This window comes from Gopherus evgoodei, chromosome 4 (assembly GCF_007399415.2).
Source record: "Gopherus evgoodei ecotype Sinaloan lineage chromosome 4, rGopEvg1_v1.p, whole genome shotgun sequence".
Taxonomy (NCBI): Eukaryota; Metazoa; Chordata; order Testudines; family Testudinidae; genus Gopherus; species Gopherus evgoodei.
The window spans coordinates 33,366,097-33,391,900 of record NC_044325.1 but is presented as its reverse complement, the minus strand read 5'-3'; the positions used below and the strand labels follow the sequence as shown (position 1 = coordinate 33,391,900).

Sequence of the window (25,804 nt, the reverse complement as noted above, 5' to 3'; positions counted from 1 at the left end):
AATCATGGTCAAATCAAGAAGTGAAAATTCCCTAAAAGTTCAAGAAATGTATTTCCATTATTTGTCCATCTCCTCAGCTTTCTCATAGCCATACAGAATTATGACACAAGGGACTCACTGATAAAAACAAACAAACAAAAACCATATATGAGCAGAGTACTGACACTGAAACACAACGAACAAGTGCTAGCTTCACAAAAGCTTTAGGTGCCTAACTGCCTTTTTAGGCACCTAAATCCCAGAATCAGGGACCAGTGAGATTCACAAAACCCTATTTAGCTGTGGCCAAACCTTATAGGCACCTAAACTCATTTGGTGCCTGAATGTGGTAAACGTTCCCTCGGCACCCATGTTTCTGTCTGTGTTCATGCAGCCTAAGCCCCACTGCAATGCACAAACCAGGGTAAGACAGGCATTCCTCTACTTAAGTCACTTTGGGACCCAATCTGGTAAGTGTGTTCAGACGTCACATCAGGCCATACTAGTGAACTCAACAAAGGGGGCGGGAGAATACAGAATATTAAATAATGGGAAACAATAAATAAAAATTAATAATCAACTTCAATTATGACAACACTTACCTAAAATGAGATGAAGTTTTGTGTCTGTCTGGAAAGCATAGTGCAATGTGACCAAAAATGGTGATTGCCTAATATGTTCCAGTACTTGTCGTTCCGTCCTTGTGTGCTCTGCTGTTTGGCTTTTTTGAATTCTTGTTGCTTTTTTCAATACTTTCATAGCATACAGCTTTCCATTATCATGGCCACTTATTTTCCTCACTAGAAATACTTTTCCATAAGCTTAAAAAGAAAAAAAAAGGAAGAAGGGAAATTGAGATGTACAATTAATCAAAGAGAAATAGCAAGAGATTAAACTGATCATATAGTACATATATATATATGTTCTACAAAAATATGTTTTTTAAAAAAGCACACAGTTTTCAGTGCTGTTTCTTGCAAAGCACTTTAATAGATTTCTTCATTTCTACATTAAAACTGTATAAATGCAAAAATGCTTTGAGCAAGATTCTGACTTCTCTTACATAATTCCTTTTAAATCTATGGAATTATACCAGCAGAAAACAAGTATATCAGAGAGAATAGTCAAACCCCCTCTCTCATGGCGGGGCTGGGTAACACAAACTAGAAAGGCTGCCCCACACATCATATAACAACATTTGTTTTCATTGGCTACTAACTATGCCAAACTTTAACAATTTGGGACGAAATTTTCCAAGTCAGGTGCCTGTCTCAGGCTAGATATTTCTGAACATTTCAGTCAAAATGTTTCAGTTTTTTCAGAGAATACAGCTAGGGAATAAATACATTGTTCTTCCTACAGTAAAAGAGTCTGTCAGCCTTTTCTTGGGACAGTTATTTTTATGTAACTACTGAAAACGTATTTGAAATCATGTTTTTGTGCAATTTTAGTTGAATTTCAATTTTCATCTAAATGGATTTTAATTTTGTTTTGCATTTGTGTTTTTTAGTTATTTTACTAAGGAAAAGTTGTTTCTCATTGCCAACCAACATTTGAATATGTTGATTTCCAACAGACTATATCCATTACACTAAATTTGGTACTTTTGCTAACCAAGAGGATATGCTGTATCTATATACATTTAAAGTATATAGCTCAACATATAGTTATACAGATTCTTAACTTTTACTCTTTTTCATTATGTTAGAAAACTGTGAATAACATGTATTAGATGACTAAGGGTTTTTTGCTTGTGATTTGTGTCAAGCTACATCTGGACAGAAACTAGAATTCATTAAAAATGCACAGAAACATTTTAAATGTTTTCATTAATTAAATAAAATTACTTGGAATGCGCTGGATACATAAGGGGAATAAAAATAAATTTATCAAAACATGTTTGGCATTTAAAACTGATTTATTAAACAAAGGAAGTGTGATCTATAGTTAGTGAACTGAATTGATTGTTTTGGGTCACCATGTCCTTCAAGATTTTAGAGCTACTAGATCTCATCCTCTCATGCTTCTTAAGAACATAAACATAAGAACATAAAACGGCCGTACCTGTCAGACCAAAGGTCCATCTAGCCTAGTATCTATCTACCGACAATGGCCAATGCCAGGTGCCCCGGAGGGAGTGAAGCTAACAGGCAATGATCAAGTGATCTCTCTCCTGCCATCTATCTCCATCCTCTGACAAACAGAGGCTAAGGACACCATTCCTTAACCATCCTGGCTAACAGCCATTTACGGACTTAACCACCATGAATTTATCCAGTTCTCTTTTAAACACTGTTATAGTCCTAACCTTCACAACCTCCTCAGGTAAGGGGTTCCACAAGCTGACTCTGCACTGCGTGAAGAAGAACTTCCTTTTATTTGTTTTAAACCTGCTGCCTATTAATTTTATTTGGTGACCCTTAGTTCTCGTATTATGGGAATAAGTAAATAACTTTTCCTTATCTGCTTTCTCTACCATCACTCATGATTTTATATACCTCTATCATATCCCCCTTAGTCTCCTCTTTCCCAAGCTGAAGAGTCCTAGCCTCTTTAATCTTTTGTCATACGGGACCCCCTCCAAACCCCTAATCATTTTTAGCTGCCCTTTTCTGAACCTTTTCTAGTGCCAGTATATCTTTTTTGAGGTGAGGAGACCACATCTGTACACAGTATTCGAGATGTGGGTGTACCATGGATTTATAGAAGGGCAATAAGATATTCTCCGTCTTATTCTCTATCCCTTTTTAATGATTCCTAACATCCTGTTTGCTTTTTGACCGCCTCTGCACACTGTGTGGACATCTTAAGAGAACTGTCCACGATGATGCCAAGATCTTTCTCCTTATTCGTTGTAGCTAAATTAGCCTCCATCATCTTGTATGTATAGTTGGGGTTATTTCTTCCAATGTGCATTATTTTACATTTATCCACATGAAATTTCATTTGCCATTTTGTTGCTCAATCACTTAAGTTTTGTGAGATCTTTTTGAAGTTCTTCACAGTCTGCTTTGGTCTTAACTATCTTGAATAGTTTAATATCATCTGCAAACTTTGCCACCTCACTGTTTACCCCTTTCACCAGATCGTTTATGAATAAATTGAATAGGATTGGTCCTAGGACTGACCCTTGGGGAACACCACTAGTTACCCTCTCCATTCTGAGAATTTACCATTAATTCCTACCCTTTGTTCCCTCTCTTTTAACCAGTTCGCAATCCATGAAAGGACCTACCCTTTTATCTCATGACAGCTTAATTTACGTACCAGCCTTTGGTGAGGGACCTTGTCAAAGGCTTTCTGGAAATCTACGTATACTATGTCCACTGGATCCCCCTTGTCCACATGTTTGTTGACTCCTTCAAAGAACTCTAATAGATTAGTAAGACACGATTTCCCTTTACAGAAACCATGTTGACTATTGCTCATCAGTTTATGTTTTTCTATGTGTCTGACAATTTTATTCTTTACTATTGTTTCAACTAATGTGCCCGGTAACGACGCTAGACTTACCGGTCTGTAATTGCTGGGATTACCTCTAGAGCCCTTTTTAAATATTGGCGTTACATTAGATAACTTCCAGTCACTGGGTACCGAAGCCAATTTAAAGGACAGGTTACAAATCTTACTTAATAGTTCTGCAACTTCATATTTGAGTTCCTTTAGAACTCTTGGGTGAATGCCATCTGGTCCCGGTGACTAGTTAATGTTGAGTTTATCAATTAATTCCAAAACCTCTTCTAGTGACACTTCAATATGTGACAGTTCCTCGGATTTGTCACCTACAAAAGCCGGCTCAGGTTTGGAAATCTCCCTAACATCCTCAGCCGTGAAGACTGAAGCAAAGAATACATTTAGTTTCTCCGCAATGACTTTATCATCTTTAAGCGCTCCTTTCGTATCTCGATCATCAAGGAGTCCCCAGTGGTTGTGAAGCAGGCTTCCTGCTTCTGACGTACTTAAAAAACATTTTATTACCCTTGGAGTTTTTGGCTAGCCGTTCTTCAAACTCCTCTTTGGCTTTTCTTATTATACTCTTGCATTTAATTTGGCAGGGTTTATGCTCCTTTCTATTGGTCTCACTAGGATTTGACTTCCACTTTTTAAAGGAAGTCTTTTTATCTCTCACTGCTTCTTTACATGGTGGTTAAGCCACAGTGGCTCTTTTTAGTTCTTTTACTGTTTTCTTAATTTGGGGTATACATTGAAGTTAGGCCTCCATTATGGTGTCTTTAAAAAGCGCCCATGCAGCTTGCAGGGATTTCACTTTAGTCACTGTATCTTTTAACTTCCGTTTAACTAACCGCCTCATTTTTGCATAGTTACCCCTTTTGAAATTAAATGCCACAGTGTTGGGCTGTTGAGATGTTCTTCCCACCACAGGGATGTTGAATGCTATTGTATTATGGTCATTATTTCCAAGCGGTGCTGCTATAGTTACCTCTTGGACCAGCTCATGCCCTCCACTCAGGATTAAATCTAGAGTTGCCTCTCCCCTTGTGGGTTCCCGTACCAGCTGCTCCATGAAACAGTCATTTAAAGTATCGAGAAATTTTATCTCTGCATTTCGTCCTGATGTGAAATGTTCCCAGTCAATATGGGGATAATTGAAATCCCCCACTACTATTGGGTTCTTAATTTTGATAGCCTCTCTCATTTCCCTTAGCATTTCATCATCACTATTACTGTCCTGGTCAGGTGGTCGATAATAGATCCCTAATGTTATATTTTTATTAGAGCATGAAATTTCTATTCATAGAGATTCTATGGAACATGTGGATTTGCTTAAGATTTTTACTTCATTTGAATCTACATTTTCTTTCACATATAGTGCCACTCCCCCCTACCCCCACAGCATGACCTGTTCTGTCTTTCTGATATATTTTGTACCCCAGAATGATTGTGTCCCATTGATTGCTCTCAGTCAACCAGGTTTTTGTGATGCCTATTATATCAATATCCTCCTTTATCACAAGGCACTCTAGTTCACCCATCTTATTATTTATTCTTTTTATTCATAGATTGGTAGGGCAAAACAAACTTTCCTGTTTTTTCAACTCCCAAGTGATTTCTCAACTTTGAATATTTTCTTTATTTCAGTTTGACTAATTCACTCTGCCCCTGCACAAGAGGCTACTGTTGTCAAAAGTGGGTTTAGCACTTCAACAAACTCAGGCTCCAGGTGCTTAGCTAGGGACTTGCACCAGGTTCAGTGGCTTAACTCTCTAAAACTTTGGTAGCAAATATTATCTGAATATTATTTAAATAATTGTAATAGATTATATTAAATTTAGGTCATAATTTCAAATTTAAATAGATTTTTAAGAAAGAAAGTGTATTTAATATAAATTTAAAATCTGGTATTTTTAAATAGATTTTTTATCCATCTTGCTCACTGGCAAGTGGGTCTCATCCCTCTCTAGTGCTATTGCCTTCAGTTACTCTATTTATCTCAGGTGACAGACGTCTGTGTCGTGGATCTAAAGGTTCCAACACAACTGATGAAGCAGGAAAGTATCAACTGGATGACACACGACAGAATGTATTTTTTCAGTTTGCTTTTTTAAAAACCTAGAAAATTACATACCCACACAAAACCTATGTTAAAAAAACATTGTTACTATTGCAAAGTCAAGGATTCCAACTTAGGAAATACCAGAATTAAGGTTGCATATGCATTATAATACAAACTTTAATTATAAGATCACATGCCGTTTTTTTTCCACAGGACCCTGCCTCATTTATTACTATGAATCCTGTGAGCTCAGCACTTCTGTAAATAAAACCACAGGGTACAGGTATGCAGAAAATGAGCTGTACACAGTTAGTGACCACCTCTGAAAAATTTGGTTTTGGCCACGTTCACACTACGGGGACTCTAGTGGCATAGCTACAGCACCATAGCTATATTGGCATAACCAAACAGTCTAGATGCAGCCTAGAGTGACAAAAGGGATTTTTCCATCATTGTAGGAACACCACCTCATTCAGTAATAGTAGCCATATCAATGGAAGCATTCCTCTGTAAACCTACCTGTCTCTACACCATGATCAACTATGACTGTCATAAACAGACAGTTAAGGGTTAATGTCTCTTTTACCTGTAAAGGGTTAAGAAGCTCAGTAAACCTGGCTGACACCTGACCAGAGTATCAATAGGGGGACAGGATACTTTCAAATCTTGCCGGAGGGAAGTCTTTTGTTTGTGCTCTTTGTTTTGGGGGTTGTTCGCTCTTGGGACTAAGACGGACCAGACATCAATCCAGGCTCTCCAAATCTTTCAGAATCAGTCTCTCATGTTTCAAATTTCTAAGTAATAGCCAGGCAAGGCGTGTTAGTCTTATTTTTGTTTTCTCAACTTGTAAATGTTCCTTTTTTGCTGAGAGGATTTTACCTCTGTTTGCTGTAACTTTGAACCTAAAGGCTAGAGGGGGTTCCTCTGGGCTATATGAATCTGAGTACCCTGTAAAGTATTTTCCATCCTGATTTTACAGAGATGATTTTTACTTCTCTTTCTTTAATTAAAAGCTTTCTTTTTAAGAACCTGATTGATGTTTCCTTGTTTTAAGATCCAAGGGGATTGGATCTGGACTCACTAGAGATTGCTGGGGGGATGGTTAATTTCTCCTTGTTTTAAGACCCAAGGGATTTGGATCTGTGTTCACCAGGGAATTGGTGAAGTCCCTCAAGGCAACCCAGGGAGGGGAAAGTTTTGGGGGGCAGAGAGTGCTCCAGACACTGGAATTCTGGATGGTGGCAGTGTATCAGATCTAAGCTAATAATTAAGCTTAGAAGTGTCCATGCAGGTCCCCACATCTGTACCCTGAAATTCAGAATGGGGAAGGAACCTTGACAATGACACTCAGGGGCATGGATATTTTCACACTTCAGGGAGGCCAAGGAACGCCAGTGGGCCAGCCAGTATTTCACCGTGGGTCCATGGCACGCCAGAGTTATAAGATGGCAGCTCCTTCATGGAGCCATGAGCACAGAGGTATCACTGACAGTTTTTGGATGCCTCAACCCTTGTTTCTCCTATGGTAAGAGACACACCCTGGCACATGCATATTTGCAGTATACCAGACTGCAGCCCTTTTTCCTCCTCATCAGAAATTTTTGTTGAGGCGCTGGATGCAATTTTCCCTGCATCTTTTCATTTATACATTCTCCCTTCACTACCCCACAAAGTCATGAGACCTCCTCATCAACCTCTTCCTGGTGTTAGTCAAATATCAATCAAGGCAAGAGGGTTAAATGGGGAAGAGAGGGTCCTTGTGACCTGTGGGGCTCATTTTTGAACACTCATCCATTCACGTCTCCAGGCAGAGTACCTGTAGGCAGCGTCCACTATCTCCCTGGACTCTTTCAGGGAATTTAGGTCACCCAAATTTAGGTGCTTCCCCTGTTTTTTTCTATCTCTTCCCATGTGAAGAGAAGGCAGCCCTTCTAGTTTAATGGATGGAAGGGAATCAATCACTAACCAGGGGAACAAATAGGCCTGTTCACGGAATGATGCAGCGGTACTGTGGAAAAAAAATAGTATGTGATCAGGAAATTAAAGACTTCATCATAATGCATACACACAACGGAGATGAATTAAGGTTGCACAGGCAACCGTAATTTTGGCATTTCCTAAAGCTTGAGTGCTTGACTTAGCAACCCTAGCAATTTTATTTTAACACCATTTTATGTGTAATGTATTTTACCAGTGTTTTCAATATTACAAATGTTTTTTTCAATATGGTCTCTCTCTCTGCTGTTTAAGATACTAAAGAGGCAATAAAGAAAGTATTTGTAATAAATAAAAACACATATGACCTGCTTCCCAGGCCAGAGGCATATTGACTTCCTGCCTGTTAATTTCTGAATAGTCTTCTCAATATAGAATCCATCAATGTCATGCACAGTTAAAGTGTTCCATCAAAGTCTCCTTAGACATAAGAATAACAGAGCTTTGAGAAGTGAGGTGTGAATAAAGAATGAGACTTTCTAAAGGTCCAAAAAGAGTCAGGCTCCCAACTCTTATTAATTTTCAGTGAGAGTAGGAAACATATCTACATTAGACCCTTTTCAAAAGTGCATCCTAACTATTAAATAGAAATTAATTTAATACTCCACATTCATTGTAAACAGACTAATAAAAAGTTATTTCAAATTGAAAGTTAAGATTGAAAACCTATATATTTTATAATCTACTTAACTGAAGCACGCCTTATTACAAGATATGTTAATGCATTTCCTAAAAACTAACGCTTGCGGTAAAAACAGGAATAGAAGCAATTATGATTATGAATGTATCTTATAAAAAAGTTAGCTGATAAGTAAATATAAATTTTAGAAATGGTTTCCAAATGGCACTTATGTCATGTTAAACTAACATCAATATAAAGATTCACTGGCGAATAAATCTGATTCTTTAGTAACCAGACAGAGGCAGACATAAGATTGAAGACACTGGGCTGAATTCTGATATGAGTTACAGCAGTGTAAATCCAGAGTAACACCATTTAAATCAATGAAGTTATTCCTGATGTACACCAGACTGACTAAAATTAGAATCCTTTCTCTACCTCCACAGGTTCCTAAAATCCATTGGAACTACCACCTTGAATCAGGCCTGTAGACCTATAATTTCTTTCCTGACAAAGATGAAGCTCACCGTTTAAAAGTCTCGCCACTCAATAATTTCTGATTTTACTCCAACTTATTTTCATTATACAGAAATACATTTTAGCTACATTTTCTGAAGTTCAATTTCATGATCAAGATCCAAATTCTGTCCTTAGAGTCTATTGTGTAAATCTCAATACGGATCTTAACGAAATTATTTCTGAGGCAGAAACATTTGGCTTGGGATCGACCAACGTAAGAGAAGCACAAACACACATGGATTATCATGAAATATCTGCACCTACTGTCCAACCTAAACTGCTCTTGCTGCAATTTAAGTTGATTATCGTCTGAGGTTAGGACAAGAAGCAAAGAGAACATTTTTTTCTCCTTCCTACTTGTAACAACCTTTTATGTACTTGAAAACTGTTATGTCTCCTCTCATCTTCTCTTCTCCAGGCTAAACCAACCTAACTTTTTCAGTCTTCCCTCAAGATCACCATCATTTTCTATAGTTTCAGAGTTATCTGCCAATGACAGTGTTTTGGTCACATCATGTATGTCACTTAGCCACAGTATATCACCTGTAGCAAAAAAAAAAAAATCTCCATCATCCAGAAATGACCATAGATAAGTTTGTGATAAGAACCAACAGATTACAAAAGATAATTGATTAAAAACTGGCCCGGTTTGTTTACGAAACGAACTCTCTTTTCAGTATGATTGAAAACCCACACTTCATTAACATGGTTCAGTCATTAAGACCAGGGCACAGTCCAACCAACAAAGCAGATGTCACAGGCAAATTGCTGGATAAAGTGTATGAAAGAGAAATTGAGCAGTGTGCAAAAGCTGTGAAGCAGAGGGGGGCAAACTACAGCCCATGGGCCACATCTGGCCTGCAGGACTGTCCTGCCCAGCCCTTGAGCTCCCAGCTGGGGAAGTTAGCCCCCGGCCCCTCCCCTGTTGTCCCTCTCCCCCACAGCCTCAGCTCACTGTTCCGCCCATGCTAGGCCCGGCTGCTCCTCTCGGGCAGCACAGCGGCGTGGCTGGCTCAGGCCGGGCTGCAAGCTCTTGCTGCTCTGAGTGGCATGTTAAGAGGCTGGGAAGCAGGCGGGGGGTTGGATAAGGGGCAGGGGATTCCGGGGGGCAGTCAGGGGACAGTGAGCAGGGGGCAGTTGGCTGGAGCGGTGGTAATGGCAGGAGGCAGTCAGGGGATGGGGAACGGGGGTGGGGGGGTTGGATAGGCGTGGGAGTACCGGGGGCCCTGTCAGGGGGCAAGGTGTGGATAGGAGTTGGGGAAATCAGGGGACAAGGAGTGGGGGGGGGTTGGATGAGTGGGGTGTTCTGAGGGGGGCAGTCAGGGGGTAGGAGTGGGAGGGGGCGGATAGGAGGTGGATAGCAGGTGGGGGCCAAGCTGTTTGGGGAGGCACAGCCTTCCCTACCTGGCCTTCCATACGGATTCACAACCTCCATATGGCCCTTGGGCCAAAAATTTTGCCCACCCATGGTCTAGAGGGTAAAATTGTTAACCTGTGCCTTGATGGGTGGAACAACTGATATATCAGAAAATGCACACACAGCAGAATACTTACAAGGAGTAGCAATAAAAGCTATAACAAACTGAAAAAAAAATTCAAATGTCTAGACTGCAGCTTGCTCACAGACAATGCCGCAAATGTATCCAGGATGAGAAGAGAGTCCCAAGCAACTAACATACAGTTGCAGTGCTCATTTGATGCACCTCCGAGCCAAAGACTTCAGTGTTCCAGAATAAAGGCTAATAATGTTGAAATTGCAAAACACTTCTGTAACAACCACTCAGCAGCTGCTTGAAAAAAAGTAGGAGGAACCAAGCTAACTCTCCCACAAGACATGCGATGGAACTCGGACTGTTTTGAGCACTGTATCAAGAATTGGTCTAATCGGATGATAGTTTGTGAACAAAATTGTGGAAAAAGAGATGGCCCTGTCACAGCCAAAGTTCTCAACATTGGGCTTAAGAGAAATGTTGAACACATGCTGAGTACTCTGAAGCCTATTTCTGTAGCCTGGAACAAAATGCAGAAAAAGAGCGGGTTTTTTGCTAATGCCGCTGAAATTTGGAAGGAACTTAGATCTTAAAAAGAGAAATATGCAATGACAGAGTTAAATTACAAGCATTAAAAAAAACAAATGGGACAAGCACTGTCTTCAGCTCATTTTCTTGCAAATATTCTCAATACTCGGTACCAGGGTCACACCTTAACTGCTGAAGAAGAAGAGTTGGCTATGACATGGACATCCAGCAATCATCCCTCAATAATGCCAGCTATAATAAACTTCAGAGCTAAGGGTGAAATATTCAAGAAATATATGTTTGCTGACGATGTTTTAAAGAAAATCACATCAGTGAACTGGTGGAAGTCTCTTAAGTACTTGGATTCAGAGACTGTTGAAGTGATAGTCTCACTTTTAACTGCAGTAGCTTCTTCTGCCGGTGTAGAAAGACTATTTTCTTCCTTTGGACTAATTCGTTCCAAATTGAGAAATGGTTTGGAAACTGAAAAAGCAAGAAAGCTTGTTTTTCTTTTCCAGATTATGAACAAACAGGAAAATGAAGGTGAGGATGACTGAGTTAACTTCAGAAGCCAATATCTTAAGTTGACCTGGTTGACCCAGTCAATTTAATTTTGGGGTTTTTTTTTAAATATATTTCATTTAACTATTTCAGTTAAAAACAATTTTAACAAAAACAAACCTGATTTTAAGAGACTTGAATGTTTAACTAAATTCAAAAATTCATATGCTTGTGTTGTTCAAATATTATATATTTGCTGTTGAAGAAAAAAATCCAGAATACATAACGTTGTTTTAGTTAAATAAAACAATTTAAATGACTGTCTGGTGATGTTCTCCTCCTAATACAACATGGCAAGAAAATCGTCCAAATATTAATCATTAACCTTCTGAACTGGAGATATTTATGAAGTCATTGGGAGGTGAACTATCTATTTCAATTACCTTTAGTACATGAAATAAACAATCATTCATTTTCTGATATAGCAGTAAAACTAATCTGAAAAGTTTTCAAAATAAATCACTTTAAAAATGTAGAGCGTGTACCTTCTAAAAATGAAACCTACATCTAACTCTGAATTGTGAAGAATATGTATTAAGGTTATAACAACCAAGAAGAACGCACTTTTATGTAGAAATTCATGACTACATCGAGTCTTCCTGACTAGTGATTTAAATCATGATTTAAAATCAATTTGATTTAAATCAAATCCACCCTGCCAAGGACTGCTTGATCCTGGTGAACACTGATAGTACTTTGCTTATGTTGTGTCTGTGCAGCCTATAAATCAAACCACACCATGCTTGGGAGGCACTTCATGCGTAGTCTGACGTGAACAAGAACTGATGTGCCCACAGCCTTGTGCCTCAGGAGCTGGAGACAACGTTTGGCCGAAATCTGAGGACTGGATTGTACTGAATCAATGAGGAGAAACTAAGAAATCTGTGTCAGAAGAGTGCTTTTGCCTGAATGGGGTTGAGGGGGTAGGGCTGGCAGCAGGGATCCCCCCTAAAAGGTCGGAGTGGTGCTGCACCTCCCACACTCTTAATTCCCCGGTCAAACATTTAACTGTGTAACCGACAGAAATTTTATCCATTACACGGTTATTGTTTTTACATATTATGTACATCCCTACTACAGGTCATACCTGTATGTTGAGCTAAGGCAAAGTTAGTACACATATGTTTGGGACCTTTCATCTAGATAGGTGATGATGAGCTAAAGCATAAGGCTAACATAAGGGGGTTCCTAAGTTCATAGTGTCTGTAAATGTAACAGGTACACCACATGGAAAGAACTGAAAGAACCGGGTAGGACAGAAATAAATCCGAGAATGATCTAATGTCATTAATTTGTATGTATATGTCAGCCTATGGAGTAAGTGTACCCTAACATTTTGTGGAGGAGGAAACTAAGTTTGGACATAGGAGGAGGGCTCAAGTACTCTAGCTCTATTAGAGAGGTGACCACCATGCCAAGGAAGCTTCTAAGTTTCTAAGCTTCAGGGTTTCTAAGCTTCAAGTTTCAAGTTTTCAGGCTTCTTTGTTTATTAGTCTGTTAGTTCTGAATTCTACATTTTAAGTCAGTTAGTTAGTTAAGTAAAATACTAAATTAGCTTTGATAGCTCTTAAGCTTCTCCTAAGCTCTACACTCCCACTCAAGAATTGAGTAACCTGGACCTGAACTCTCTTGGCATGCCAGAGGTGAGGCTGGTCCTTTGTCTCTCACCACCATGTTATCAAGGAAGGGTGTGAGTATATTAATCAAAAGCTTTATAGTATATATCATCACATGTATCTCTAGAACAATATTATTGCATTTGTAACTATTTTACCATTTGATTACTATTTGATTATTATTCCATTTATCGCAATAAAAGTCTTTAAGGCTACATTTGTCTCGGTGTGAGTGTCCTGTCATACACCCCAAGGATCCTTGCAAACTCTGTATAGCCTGATTCTGTGACAAGAACTTTATTATTTTCTGATCAGATTAATTGGCGAGCCTATAATCAATACTATCAAATTAATATTATCTTCCTAAAATCAGGCAACAATACACATACCCCGAAGTGCAACGGACATGCACATTCCCTTGAAGAACTAAAAATTAGTGGTAGAATAGGTACATGTAATTATGACTTGATCAAAGTCCAAACCAGTAACAAACACTTGATGCTTTAAAAGCAGCAATTTCACAAAGCTGAAAACAATTCTGAGCCAAATCAGTTGGGACGAAGACTGTAAACAGAAAAAATGTGAATGATAATTGGGGACTTTTAATCCACAATCAAGAAAGAAGGCCATGCTGTTTTTTAAAAAGCAAAAAGCAATCTGGTTTAGAGGGGAAGTGAAAGTAACTATAAAAAAACATAACATGTGGAAGACAATGGAAGTTGACAGTCATGAATATAAATGAAAAGCTAGGAATTGTAGAAAATTGATAAGAGAAGCAAAAAGACAAGAAGAAATCTATGGCCAGCAGAGTTAAGGACAATAAGAAGGAACTTTTGTTAACTACATTGGGAACAAAAAGAATTCTAACAACAGTATTAGTCTATTACTAGATGGAAATGGTAGAACTGTGTAATAATGGAGAAAGGGCAGAAATGTTTAATAAGTAATTCTGGTCTGTACTTGGGAAAAAGTGAATTGATGATGATGATGGTGGAAATACTTTCCATTCTAATGGTAACTCATGAAAATGTTAAACAGCAGCTACTAAAGAGAGATATTTTTAAACTGACAGGACTGGATAACTTGCATCCAAGAGTTTTAAAAGAGCTGTCTAATGAGCACACTCAACCGTTGATGTTGATTTCCAAAATCTGTTGCAATACCAGGGCAGTTCAGAGAACTGGAAGATGTTATGTTGTGCCAATATTTAAAAAGAATAAATGGGATGACCCGGGTACTTAAAGTCCTGTCAGCACGACACTGATCCCAGGCAAAATAACGAGTGGCTGATATAGGACTTGATTAATAAAGAATTAAAGGAGAGTAATATAATATGCCAATCAAAATGGGTTTACGGAAAACAGATCTAGTCAAAATAACAATAATGTTTGTATTATGTTGCAAGTTTGGTTGATAAAGATAGTCGTGTTGATATAATATGCTTACACTTTTATAAGGTATTTGATTTGGTGTTGTACAACATTTTGATTAAGATACAAAATCAGCATGGCACTCGTTAAATGGCGTACAAACTCGTCAACTGAAGGGTCTCAAACTATAACTGTAAACAGGGAATCATCGTCAAGTGGGCCTATTTCTAGTGGTGCCTTTGCAGGGATTCATTCTCGGCCCAACACAATTTAACATTTTTACCAGTGTCCTGGGAAAAAAAATTTAAAATTATAATTGATAAAGTTTGCATATAACAAAAGACTGAGGGAGTCAAATAATGAGGAGGACAGGTCACTGATACGGAGCAGTTTACTATTGCCTAATGTAACAGCCATACATTTAAGAACAACGAACGTAGCCCATATTTACAGAGTGGGGGACTCTATCCTGTGAAGCAATGATTCTGAAGTTCTGGTGGCTAGCATGACACTGTGGCAAAAAGGACCAGCGTGATCCTTGGATGCATAAACAGGGGAAATTTGAGTAGCAGTAGGGAGGTGATATTACCTCTGTATTTTTCACTGGACTGACAGCTACTGGAATATTATGTCCAGTTCTCGTGACCACAATTCAAGAAGGATGTTGGTATATTGAAGAAGGTTCAGAAAGGAGCCATGAGAAAGATTACAGGATGAGAAAGCATGCCTTATAAGCAACGGTTCCCAAACCGTGGGCCGAGGCCCAAAGGTAGGCTGTGCACAGTTCCGTGTGGTCTGCCATCGTGGGTGGCATTTTGGGGGTGGGGGCAAGTAGCAATACCAGCTGCTCTGTGCATCCAGGTCAGTTTCCCCACTTGAGTTGGGTAAGGGGAGGGTGGGAGAACAGCTTCTCACGCCTCAAAGCACTGTCCTCATGGGGAAACTGACTTGGACGCACAGAGCACCTGGCATCAACACTCGCCCTCCAGCCCCAAGCTCCCTGAGGGGGAGCACAGCAACACTAAATGCTCTGTACATCCAGATCAGCTTCCCCGTGTGGGCTGAATAATGGATTCCGCACCCACCAGGCTCAAGTAACTGTAGTCCTCAGTGTCCACAGCCACAGTGAATGTGCAGGACAGCACAGGACTCACAGAGCCACAAGGAGCAGAGCTGCCCCCACTGTGCTAATGAGGGATTGAGTGCAAGGCTGGGCCCCATAGCACCAGCACCTCTTCGTACACAGCCCCTGCCTGCACTTTGAGCTACCACCCTGCCTTAACACAGCCTGTAGCCACCACCTCTTCATGCACCCTGAGTTATACTCCCCCAGGGATAAAGCTCCTAATTACTTCCTGCCTGCACCCTAAGCTGGCTGAAAGGCTGAAAATTGAAAATGAGATCAGGTTGAGCCTCACTAACAGATGTTACCAGTCTGAAAACCAGTGCAAGGAGAAGCAGGCAAATCCATCCCACTAAGAAGACTCCTGAATTGTAAGTTGTTATAACTAAAAATACAAAGTATTTGACTCTTTTCTAATTAGTAGAGAATAGGATTGGGTCTTTACTTCCCCAGCACAGAAATTCAGATTTTACACAAACTGAAAACAATATAGTGTTCAAAGTTGGACAATTATTTTGTTTTAAAATCAAATAACTTTTTCTTAACAATTTTGTTGCGTTGCTTATGTTCAGTTTTAAACAAATTCTGTTTTCCCTGTTTGAACACATTTTGGACATTTTTTTTAATGTGTAGTTTTACTAAAACTGCTTGGTTTCACACATCTTGAAGCATTTCTTTGACTGCATATTGCTAAGGCTTTCTATTATTACAATAATTTACATTAAAATGAAAAGTAAACATGTACATTGTTTATTTAGTGTTAGTTTATACATGTGTAACAAAATTAATATTTTTCTTCAAGAAGTGTTAATAGCAGGCCATAATGCCTATTGTAACTGCACAGATGAGCGTCAGGAGAAAAAGTTTGGGAACCCCTCCCTTACAGGAATAGACATAAGGAGCTCAATCTGCTTAGTTTAACAAAGGGAAGGTTAACTGTGACTTCATCACAGTTTTTAAGTACCTACATGGGAAAAGAAATGTGACAAGAAAGGGCTCTTCAATCTAGCAGGCAAACATGTAACAAGATACAACATTTGGACTTCAAAGCTAGACAAGTTCAGACTAGGAATCAGGGACAAATTTTTAAGAATGAAGGTGATTATCCATTGGAACAAATTACCAAGGATTATGGAGGATCCTCCATCACTGGCAACTTTAAAATGAAGGTTGGGTACTTTTCTAAAAGATATGCCTTAGTTCAAACAGGAAATAATTCAGGGAAGTCCTATGACCTGTTTTATTCAGGTCAGACATTAGATGATCACACTAATTCCATCTACCTTAAAATATAAAATTTGTGCATCACAGCCTCCTAAGGCTCCTTCTTCACTGGAAAAGAAGTCAGCTAGTACCTGCTTAGATCTCAGTGGATTTCCCCCCTTCTTTTTTCCTAGAAACTTTGAAAATCTAGCTACAGAAACTCCATAGCAAGATAAGTGGAATGTGGAACGGTATCCTCTGGCATTTGTCCATGTTTCTCATGGATACCAGGATCGTTAATCTCTGGAGAACGTTCTTCCACCTGCTCTGAGATGCTTGGTATGCAAGGTGTTTTCCCGCGCCATGTGGGCAGGGAGCATCATAAGATCTTTCCCTGCTCCTGCACAAGGCATTGCCCCAATTTATTTTTCTACCATTTACACTTCCTCCTCTGATTTTGACATAAACATGGATGTAGGACATTTTGATTTCTCTGAGGAGAATAAGCAATCTGGCAACTGCTCTTGCCTGATAGCAAAATTCCATATTGCATCTCTTGCTAATTAGTTCAAATATGATAGTCACCATGAGTCCTCACTCTCCTACTCTGGATTATTTGATGGCTTATATAAAAGGAATTGGTGATCTCAGTTAAACTGAGAACTCAGTGATCTCAGCAGTTAAGTGCCCACCACATTAAAATCTATTCTCACAATTGGAATTCTCTGGCAATCCCACAGAGCACAATCACTGAACAGCCACAGACATGAAATCCCTTCTTACCACTGCAACCCTTGTTCCTCCACGTTAGTGCTGAAGAACAGTGGCAAAAACAGTGAGAGGAAGCATATACTGCTGTTACTCTTACTGTACATTTTCTACGTACAGAGAGAGAATCTTGTCTCCTGAAATATCAACCCACCATCTTTCTCTAGCTCTAAATGTTCTTTAAAAAGTGCATGCACGCACACACACAAAGCTCTCCCTACCATAATAAAATCCAAAATCCAATACTTAGTGCTTTCACTTATCTTCTTAAAAAGTAGTGCTATTCTGCTTGCATGACAAAACAGACAAAGCCACCAATGATACTTCTGTGAAAAAGTGTAGTTAAAAAGAATGAAGACTCCAGTTGATGAAGAGGCAGACGTTTCTGTTTTTCCACAAACAATGATCTTCATCAACTGTAGAGGTTTGAAGAATTTAACGAAAACTTCAAGCGTATGCCTTAAAACTTAGTACCAGATTTTAAATGTTTTGTTATACTGTCATGTGAGTCACCGGTCAATGCTGTTCTATTTGACCATCTTTTCAAAAGGATGCTTCTTTTATGTGAAAAAAATTGATATGATATAATTGTGCATATTTGTTCTTTACATATCCCAGGTTCTCTTTGCCTTATTTTATAAGACAAATCCCCCTAAATAATTTGTTCCAATTACTCCCTAGATAATTTCTTCCAAAAACTGAGCTAGGAAACAGAACTGCACTAAGGAACATTACTTCCAAAGGTCACTTTAGAAGAAAAGTCTTACCTCCTGTTCCAAGAACTTTCAAAAGTTCGAAGTTTTCAATGCCCACCTTCTCTGCATGGCCTGTCAAATTTGCTGAGAAAAAAGAAAAAAATTTCCATCTCAAAATCTTCAGAGATGTAACGCATTGATATATCAGATATTCTGACACGTTTCTGCACTTTCAGAACATTTTAATGGATAGAAGGGGAAAAAAGGAACCCTAAAAGAACACTGTACCATTTCAATTTGAAACTTTAAAAAAAAAATTACCCACATTTTTGTACATTTTAAATAAAATCAAATTAGTCCAGGGTAGTAACTCTCAAGCTATTGTCTTTCGACTACCAGTTGTCCACAGGGATCTTCCAGGTATTTCACAAAACAAAACGTTTTGAGAACTAAGTACTCGGGAACAGAGGTGTTGGTAAAGAAGATCAGTCTGTGACAGGATTTCTTGTACAAAGTGGTCCACCATAAGTTACATCTGAGAAATATCTTCTCAAGCAAATACATAAGTGTTTGCATTATCAGGGCCTTATTGATTATTCTAAAAATTTTAAGTGCTCTAAAGGTGAAAGCATTTTTGCACTAATTCTTGCCCTGATGCTGCAACTTGTTCCATATGGGTACAAGAGATCCATCCAGAGGGAACATTGGCAGGATCTGGGACTCTGTATTCAATATGTTTTCCAGTGGCATTTTAGAAGAAATAACATTAAAAGTCTTTTGAAGACTCATTAAACAGGTGCATTCAAATGGCAAGAGTATCAGATATATAATTTGAATACATTCTAACTGGATGCACTACCAGGAATTTTATAAGTTACTACTTTACAAAGCTATCAATTTCTGTAAATACATGTAGCCCCTTCCAAAACTAATAAAAATGGTTATTTACCTTACAGTGACTTTGGATCTTCAAAATGTTTTATCCACATGGATACCACTCTGTATGTGCATGCACCTGAGACTGGATTCTTTTTGACTAGCAGTATACATTGGGCCCCTGCATGAGCCCTGAATGTCCTTAAGCCCTTCCCTTAAGGGCACAAAGGGCAGGGCAGTCCTAACTGCTATTCAGTTCCTTCACCAACACAGAATCCCACAGGCTAAAAGGACTTCAGATTAGCAGAGAAGGGGGGTAGATCATAGGATCAGTGTCGACAAAACATCTTGAAGAACCACAGTTACTATAAGGTAAAGTAACCATTTTTCTTCAAGTATTTATCCACATAGATCCCACTGAAGGCAACTACCTGTTCTCTCTCTCTCTAAGGTGCTTGGTGCTAGGAGTCCTATTTAAATAAGTACTGTAAAACTTCCCTGCGAAACTGCGTATCAGATCTAGAGGCTGACACTAGAGAATAATAGCTTGTAAACATGTATGGAGATCCAAGAAGCAGCTCTTCAGATTTCAAATATAGAGATGCCTCTTAAAAAGCCAAAAGGAGGCTGCTTGAGCTACAGTAGACTGCGCCTTGATAGGATATGGAGTTAACTTACTCAGCTGATAAGAACTTCTAAGCAGTCTGCAAGTTCCAAGGAAACCAGTATGACAAGGATTGCAACCTATATGGATATGGTATGTGGGAGCAAGGTGAAGGGAAGAAGAGGTCACTTACCTGTAACTGGAGGTTCTTTGAGATGTGTGGACCCTATCTGTATATCATTGAGGGTTATATGAATACATCATGTGTCCAGAGCTGGAGATTTTGAAAGTAGTAGTGTGCATTCATCCACATATGCACCTTTGCTTCAACTAATGCTTTTGTCCCAGGTGAAAAAGGGCAGGGCGGAGAGACTGTGCCTTCAGTTCCTTCTCCACCACAATCCAAGTAGTCCCCAGGGGAAGGAGAAGTGGAGTACAGATAGGGCCCACACATCTCTCGAAGAACCTCCAGTTACAGGTAAGTAACCTTCTCTTCTTCGAGTGATGCTCCCTATTGTATTCCACTGAAGGCAATTGACAAGGAGTACTTAGTTAAGAGGAGGGTGAGAGGAAGAATGATGGGAACAAAAAACAGCTGCTCTGAAAAAGACAGCTGTTGCAGAGTCTCGCACCAAGGCATAATGGGAAGAGAAAGTATGTAAAGATCTCCAGGTGGCTGCCCAACATATGTCTGTAAGCAGTATGTCGTGAAGTGCAGCCAAAGTCAATGCTTGTGCTCATACTCCAAAGGGCAGAGACAGTCCCAATAGTCAACAAGAGAGCATAATGCACCCCAAAATCCACTTGGAAATTTTCTAAGTGGAGATTGCTTGCCCATAAATTCTTTCTGCTACAGTGATAAACAACCTAGGGGACTTTCTGAAGGATCTCGTCCTCTGCAGGTAGGAGCCCAGGGCCCTGTGGACACCAAGGGAGTGAGAGTGTCATTCTTCCACTAATGTATGCTCTTTTGGAAAGAATGCATGCAAGTGGTTGAGTTGGTTGAGATGAAAAATGGGAAACAACCTTCGGCAAAAACTTGGGGTGCAAGTGCAGGGAAACGTTGTCCTTATGGAACATGGTAAAGGGGGGGATCCACCATCATAGCCCCCAATTCGCCTACCTTCCTTGTGAAGATAATAGCTACCAGGAAGGTGATCTTCATGGAAAGAAGACACAGGAGGCTAGCAGTTCAAAGGGCAATTTCATCAGCACCATGAGGATGAGGCTAAGATCCCACTGGGAAGCTATGGATTAAATGGGAGAACAAGTCTGTAAGAGGCCTCTCCAAAACCTTGTAGTCAAGGAGTGCATAAAGACATAGTGTCCCTTGACAAGGGGGTGGAAAGCACTAATACCTGCCACGTGCACCTCAATGGAGTTAAGAGCAAGTTCTGATGCCTTCAGGGATAGGAAATAGTCCACGAAAAGAGGAATACCCACAGTTTCAGGGAAGATCCTTCTGCTGGGACCAGGAGATGAAAAGTTTCTACTTGCCCCTATAGGACTGCCTCATGAACTTTTTGCTGCTACTTGAGATGATGTCTTGCACAGCTGATGAACATTCCTGCTCTACTGAAGATGCCCATCCAAAAAATCAAACTCTTAGGTGATGTTTCCGCAGATTGGGACATCTGATTCTGCCACTGTGTTGTGTGAGCAGCTCTGGAGAAACCGGCAGTGGAAGCAAGGGGATGCGCCAACATACAGAGAAGGAGAGGAAACCAGAATTAGCGAGGCCAGAATAGGGTGATCAGGATGACCATAGCTCTTTCCCGTCTCATCTTGTGAGGACCATGGCAGGAACAGTAAAGGAGGAAAGAAAAAACTGATCTGGTCCGGTCAGTGGAAGACCAGGGCATCACCTTGGGAAAGGGTGCCGAGCCGCCCCCGCCCCCACCCCCACACCATGAAGCAGTACTGGATGCATTTGCTGTTGGTGCAGGAGGCAAAAAGGTCTCTGGTCAGAGTCCCCAGAGGTCAAAAATGTCAACAATCACAGAGTCACATAGCTCCCATTCGTGATCAGCCACGAATTTCCTGCTGAGAGAGTCAGCAATCACATTCTGATTCCCCAGAAGATAGGCTGCCAACAACAGTATCTTCTGTGCGATGCACTAGTCTCAGAGACGAACCGCTTCTGCACAAAGTGCTGATGACCTCGTGCCCCCTTGTTTGTTTATGTAATAAACAGTGGTGGTGTTGTCTGACATGATGAGACCATCACGGGAGAGAATGGATGGGAGAAAGCATGACATGCTTTTCTTACCGTCGTAAGTTCTTGGACGTTGATGTGCATCCTGGATTCCTGAGAAGTCCAAGTTCCCTATGTCACGTGCTCGCCTATGTCAGCACGCCATCAATTGAGTGATGCATCTGTGATGATCATCATGCATGGGGAGGATGGAAGAAAGGGTATCCCATTGTAAACCTGAACTGGGTCTGTCTACCATCGAAGGTAGGAGAGAACCTCAAGGGGAATGGTCAAGAAGAGGTCCACAGAATGGTGCATAAGAGAATAGATTCTCTGTAGCCACAGCTGTAGATAGCAGAAGCGATATGAGCAAAGGTAGTGATGCACGTGTATGCTGTCATGTGGCCAAGAAGGGAAAGGCTGGTTCTGGCTGGAACAGAATGACTGGAAGTCACCATGGCAATCAGTTCTTGCAGAATCTGGAACCTGTCCTCTGGTAGATAGGCACACACAGAGATTACATTAATTCATGCCTCCATGAACTCTTAGGATTGTAGGAGCTAATACCAATTTTTTGATGTTTATGCTTAACCCCAGAGAGGAAAGGAGTAGGAGCAGCAAGGCGGTTGAGGCTCGAGCTTCTTGTCTGGATTGCACTGCTAGCAGCCAGTCATCAAGCTAAGGGAATATGAGGATTCCTTGACGCCGGAGATGGACCGCCACTAAAGAAAAATATTTAGTGAAAAACCACAGAGCGGTGGTGAGTCCCAACGGTAGAATCTTGTATTGGAAGTGTCGAGGGCCTACAGTGAATCTCAAGAACTGCCTATGGGTAGGATGAATGTCTACATGGAAATAAGCGTCTTGCATATTGAAAGTCATTAACCACATGCCTTTTTTCTAGTGAGGACATAATGGCTGCAAGGCTGACCATACAAAAAAGACGGTTACTCACCTTTGTAACTGTTGTTCTTCGAGATGTGTTGCTCATATCCATTCCAATTAGGTGTGTGCGCACCGCGTGCACGTTCATCGGAAGATTTTTACCCTAGCAACACTCGGTGGGTCAGCTGAGGGGACCCCTGGAGTGGCACCAGATATATACTCCTGCCGACCCATCGTCCCCTCAGTTCCTTCTTGCCGGCTACTCCAACAGAAGAGAAGGAGGACAGGTTTGGAATGGATATTAGCAACACATCTCGAAGAACAACAGTTACAAAGATGAGTAACTATCTTCTTCGAGTGCTTGCTCATATCAATTCCAATTAGGTGACTCTCAAGCCTTACCTAGGCGGTGGGGTCGGAGTGAGATATCGCAGACTGAAGTACCTCTGAACCAAATGCCGCATCATCTCTGGACTGCTGTACTACAAAGCGAAGGTGTGCACGGATGACCAAGTCGCTGCCCTACAGATCTCCTGGATGGGTATATGGGCCAGGAAGACAGCAGATGAAGCTTGAGCCCGAGTAGAATGGGCAGTGAGATGGCTAGTTGAAACGTGAGCCAAGTCATAACAGGCACGGATGCAAGACATCACCCAAGATGAAATTTGCTGCGAGGAGGCCGGTAGGCCATTCATCCAGTCCGCCACCGCTATGAAGAGTTGAGGTGTCTTTCTAAAGGGCTTTGTTCTCTCGACGTAAAAGGAAAGAGCCCTATGAATATCCAGGGAATGCCAGCTGTTGCTCCCTGCGTGAGGAGTGCGGTTTCAGGAAGAAGACTAGGAGGAAGACGTCCTGATTGACGTGAAAGGCAGACACCACCTTAGGGAGGAAGGCGGGGTGTGGTCGCAGCTGTACCTTATCCTTATGGAATACTGTATACGGGAGGTTCGCTGTGAGGGTCCAAAGTTCCGATACTCGCCTCGCCAATGTAATAGCGACGAGGAAGGCTGTCTTCCAGGAAAGGTACAGCAGCAAGCAGGTGGCCATCAGCTCAAAGGGAGCACCCGTGAGCCTAGTTAGAACTAGATTCAGATCCCATGTAGGGGTCGGACGACGGACCTGGGGGTACAAGCGCTCCAGGCCCTTAAGGAAACTGGTAACCATAGGGTTAGAAAAGACAGAATGTCTGTTCTCCTCTGGATGGAAGGCTGAGATGGCTGCCAGGTGTACCTTGATGGACAAGACCGTTAGGCCGTGCTGCTTCAGGGACCAGAGATACTCCAGGATGGTAGGGACTGGTGCCTGCATGGGGGGCAGTATCGTTCTGGGCACACCAGCAGGAAAAATGCTTCCACTTGGCCAGGTACGTGGACCTAGTGGAAGGTTTCCTGCTGCCCAGGAGCACCTGCTGTACCAAGGCAGAGCAATGCAGCTCGGATTGATTTAACCATGCAGCATCCATGCTGTGAGATGGAGGGACTGCAGGTATGGGTGGTGTAGCCTGCCGTGTTCTTGAGTTATGAGATCCGGCCAGAGCGGTAGAAGAATTGAGTCGGTCACCGACAGGTTGAGCAACATGGTGTACCAGTGCTGCCTTGGCCACGCTGGAGCAATCAGGATTAAGTGGGCCTTCTCTCTGCGCAGCTTGAGCAGGACCCTGTGGACCAGTGGGAAGGAAGGACAGGCGTAGAGCAGATGGTCTTTCCAAGTTATCAGGAATGCGTCCAAGAGGGAGCCCGGGGAGCACCCCTGGAGAGAGCAGAACACGTGGCACTTCTGATTCTTGCCAGAGGTGAAGAGGTCTATGTGGGGAAATCTTCACTTTTGGAAAATAGAATGGATGACATCCGGACGAATCGACCACTCATGAGCTAGGAAGGATCTGCTGAGATGATCTGCCAGGGGGTTCTGGACTCCTGGGAGAAAGGACGCTGCCATATCGGTCGAATGGGCTATACAAAACTCCCAGAGGTCTATGGCTTCCTGACAAAGGAGGGAAGTTGATGTAAAACATGGCCGTTGTGTTGTCTGTGAATAGTATAACACAACAACGGCCTTGGAGATGTTCGCGAAACACTTGACACGCAAGACGTACTGCCCTCAGTTCCCTCACATTGATGTGCAAGGTCACTTCCTGTGCGGACCAGAGGCCTTGCGTATGGAGTTCCACAAGGTGGACACCACAACCTAGCGATGACGCATCTGTGGTCAGGGCCATCAAAGGTTGTGGGGCATGGAAAGGCATCCCTGCGCAGACCAGGGAGGGGTTCAGCCACCAAGTCAAGGAGGCTAAGACGTTCTTGGGTACAGTGAGAATCGTGTCCAAGCTGTCGCAGCCCGGCCGGTACACCAAGGAAAGCCAGGTCTGAAGTGGGCGGAGGCGTAGTCTGGTATGACTGGTCACGAAAGTGCAGGCGGCCTTGTGACCTAAGAGACCAAGACATGTGCGAACCGACGAGGTCGGAAAGTTGTGGAGGCCTTGAATTATGGCTACTGTTCCCTGAAAGCAGGGCTGTGGTAAGCAAGCCCTGGAGAGATTGGAGTCCAAGATTGCTTCCATAAAGTCTATCCTCTGTGCGGGTACCAGAGTGGACTTTTCGATGTTGGGCATAAGGCTGAGTTGCCTGAACAGTTCTCCGACGAGATGCATATGATGTTGCACTTGTGTCTCGGAGGAGCTTCGAATGAGCCAATCGTCGAGGTACGGGAAGACTTGTATGCGACGTCGACGGAGTGAGGCCGCAACGACAGCCAAAGATTTTGTAAATACTCTTGGGGCCGTGGAGAGGTCGAATGGAAGAACCACAAACTGAAAGTGCTGCTAATTGATCACAAAGCAAAGGTATAGCAATTTACCCACTGCACAGACGATGTGGAAGTACACATCCTTCGTATCGAGGGCGGCGTACTAGTCTCCCGGATCCAGGGAAGGGATAATGGTTCCCAGGGATACCATGCGGAACTTCAACTTTACCATGAATTTGTTGAGTCCATGCAGGTCCAGGATGGGCCTTAGACCCCCCTTTGCCTTGGGAATTAGGAAGTAGCGGGAGTAAAACCCCTTGCCCCTCAGGTCCTTTGGGACCTCTTCTATTGCTCCGATATCCAGGAGCGTCTGTACCTCCTGTACGAGGAATTGCTTGTGGAGGGGGGGAAGGGGCGAAACAAACTGAAGTTGGTATCCCAATTCCACCATGCGCAGAACCCAATGATCTGAGGTCAGGCGGGACTACACAGGGAGGAAATAGGAAAGGCGGTTGT

The 25,804-nt window shown here is 41.6% G+C and overlaps 1 protein-coding gene across 1 annotated transcript in view; it reads right to left on the bottom strand.

Annotated features, from left to right (window-relative positions):
- Nucleotides 1-25,804, bottom strand: part of RPS6KA5 (ribosomal protein S6 kinase A5) — a 161,013-nt gene that overhangs the window by 94,696 nt on the left and 40,513 nt on the right. Inside the window, 2 exon segments of the mRNA XM_030558925.1 lie at nucleotides 582-800; nucleotides 18,057-18,128. Of these exon segments, the coding sequence (XP_030414785.1) occupies nucleotides 582-800; nucleotides 18,057-18,128 (291 nt within the window).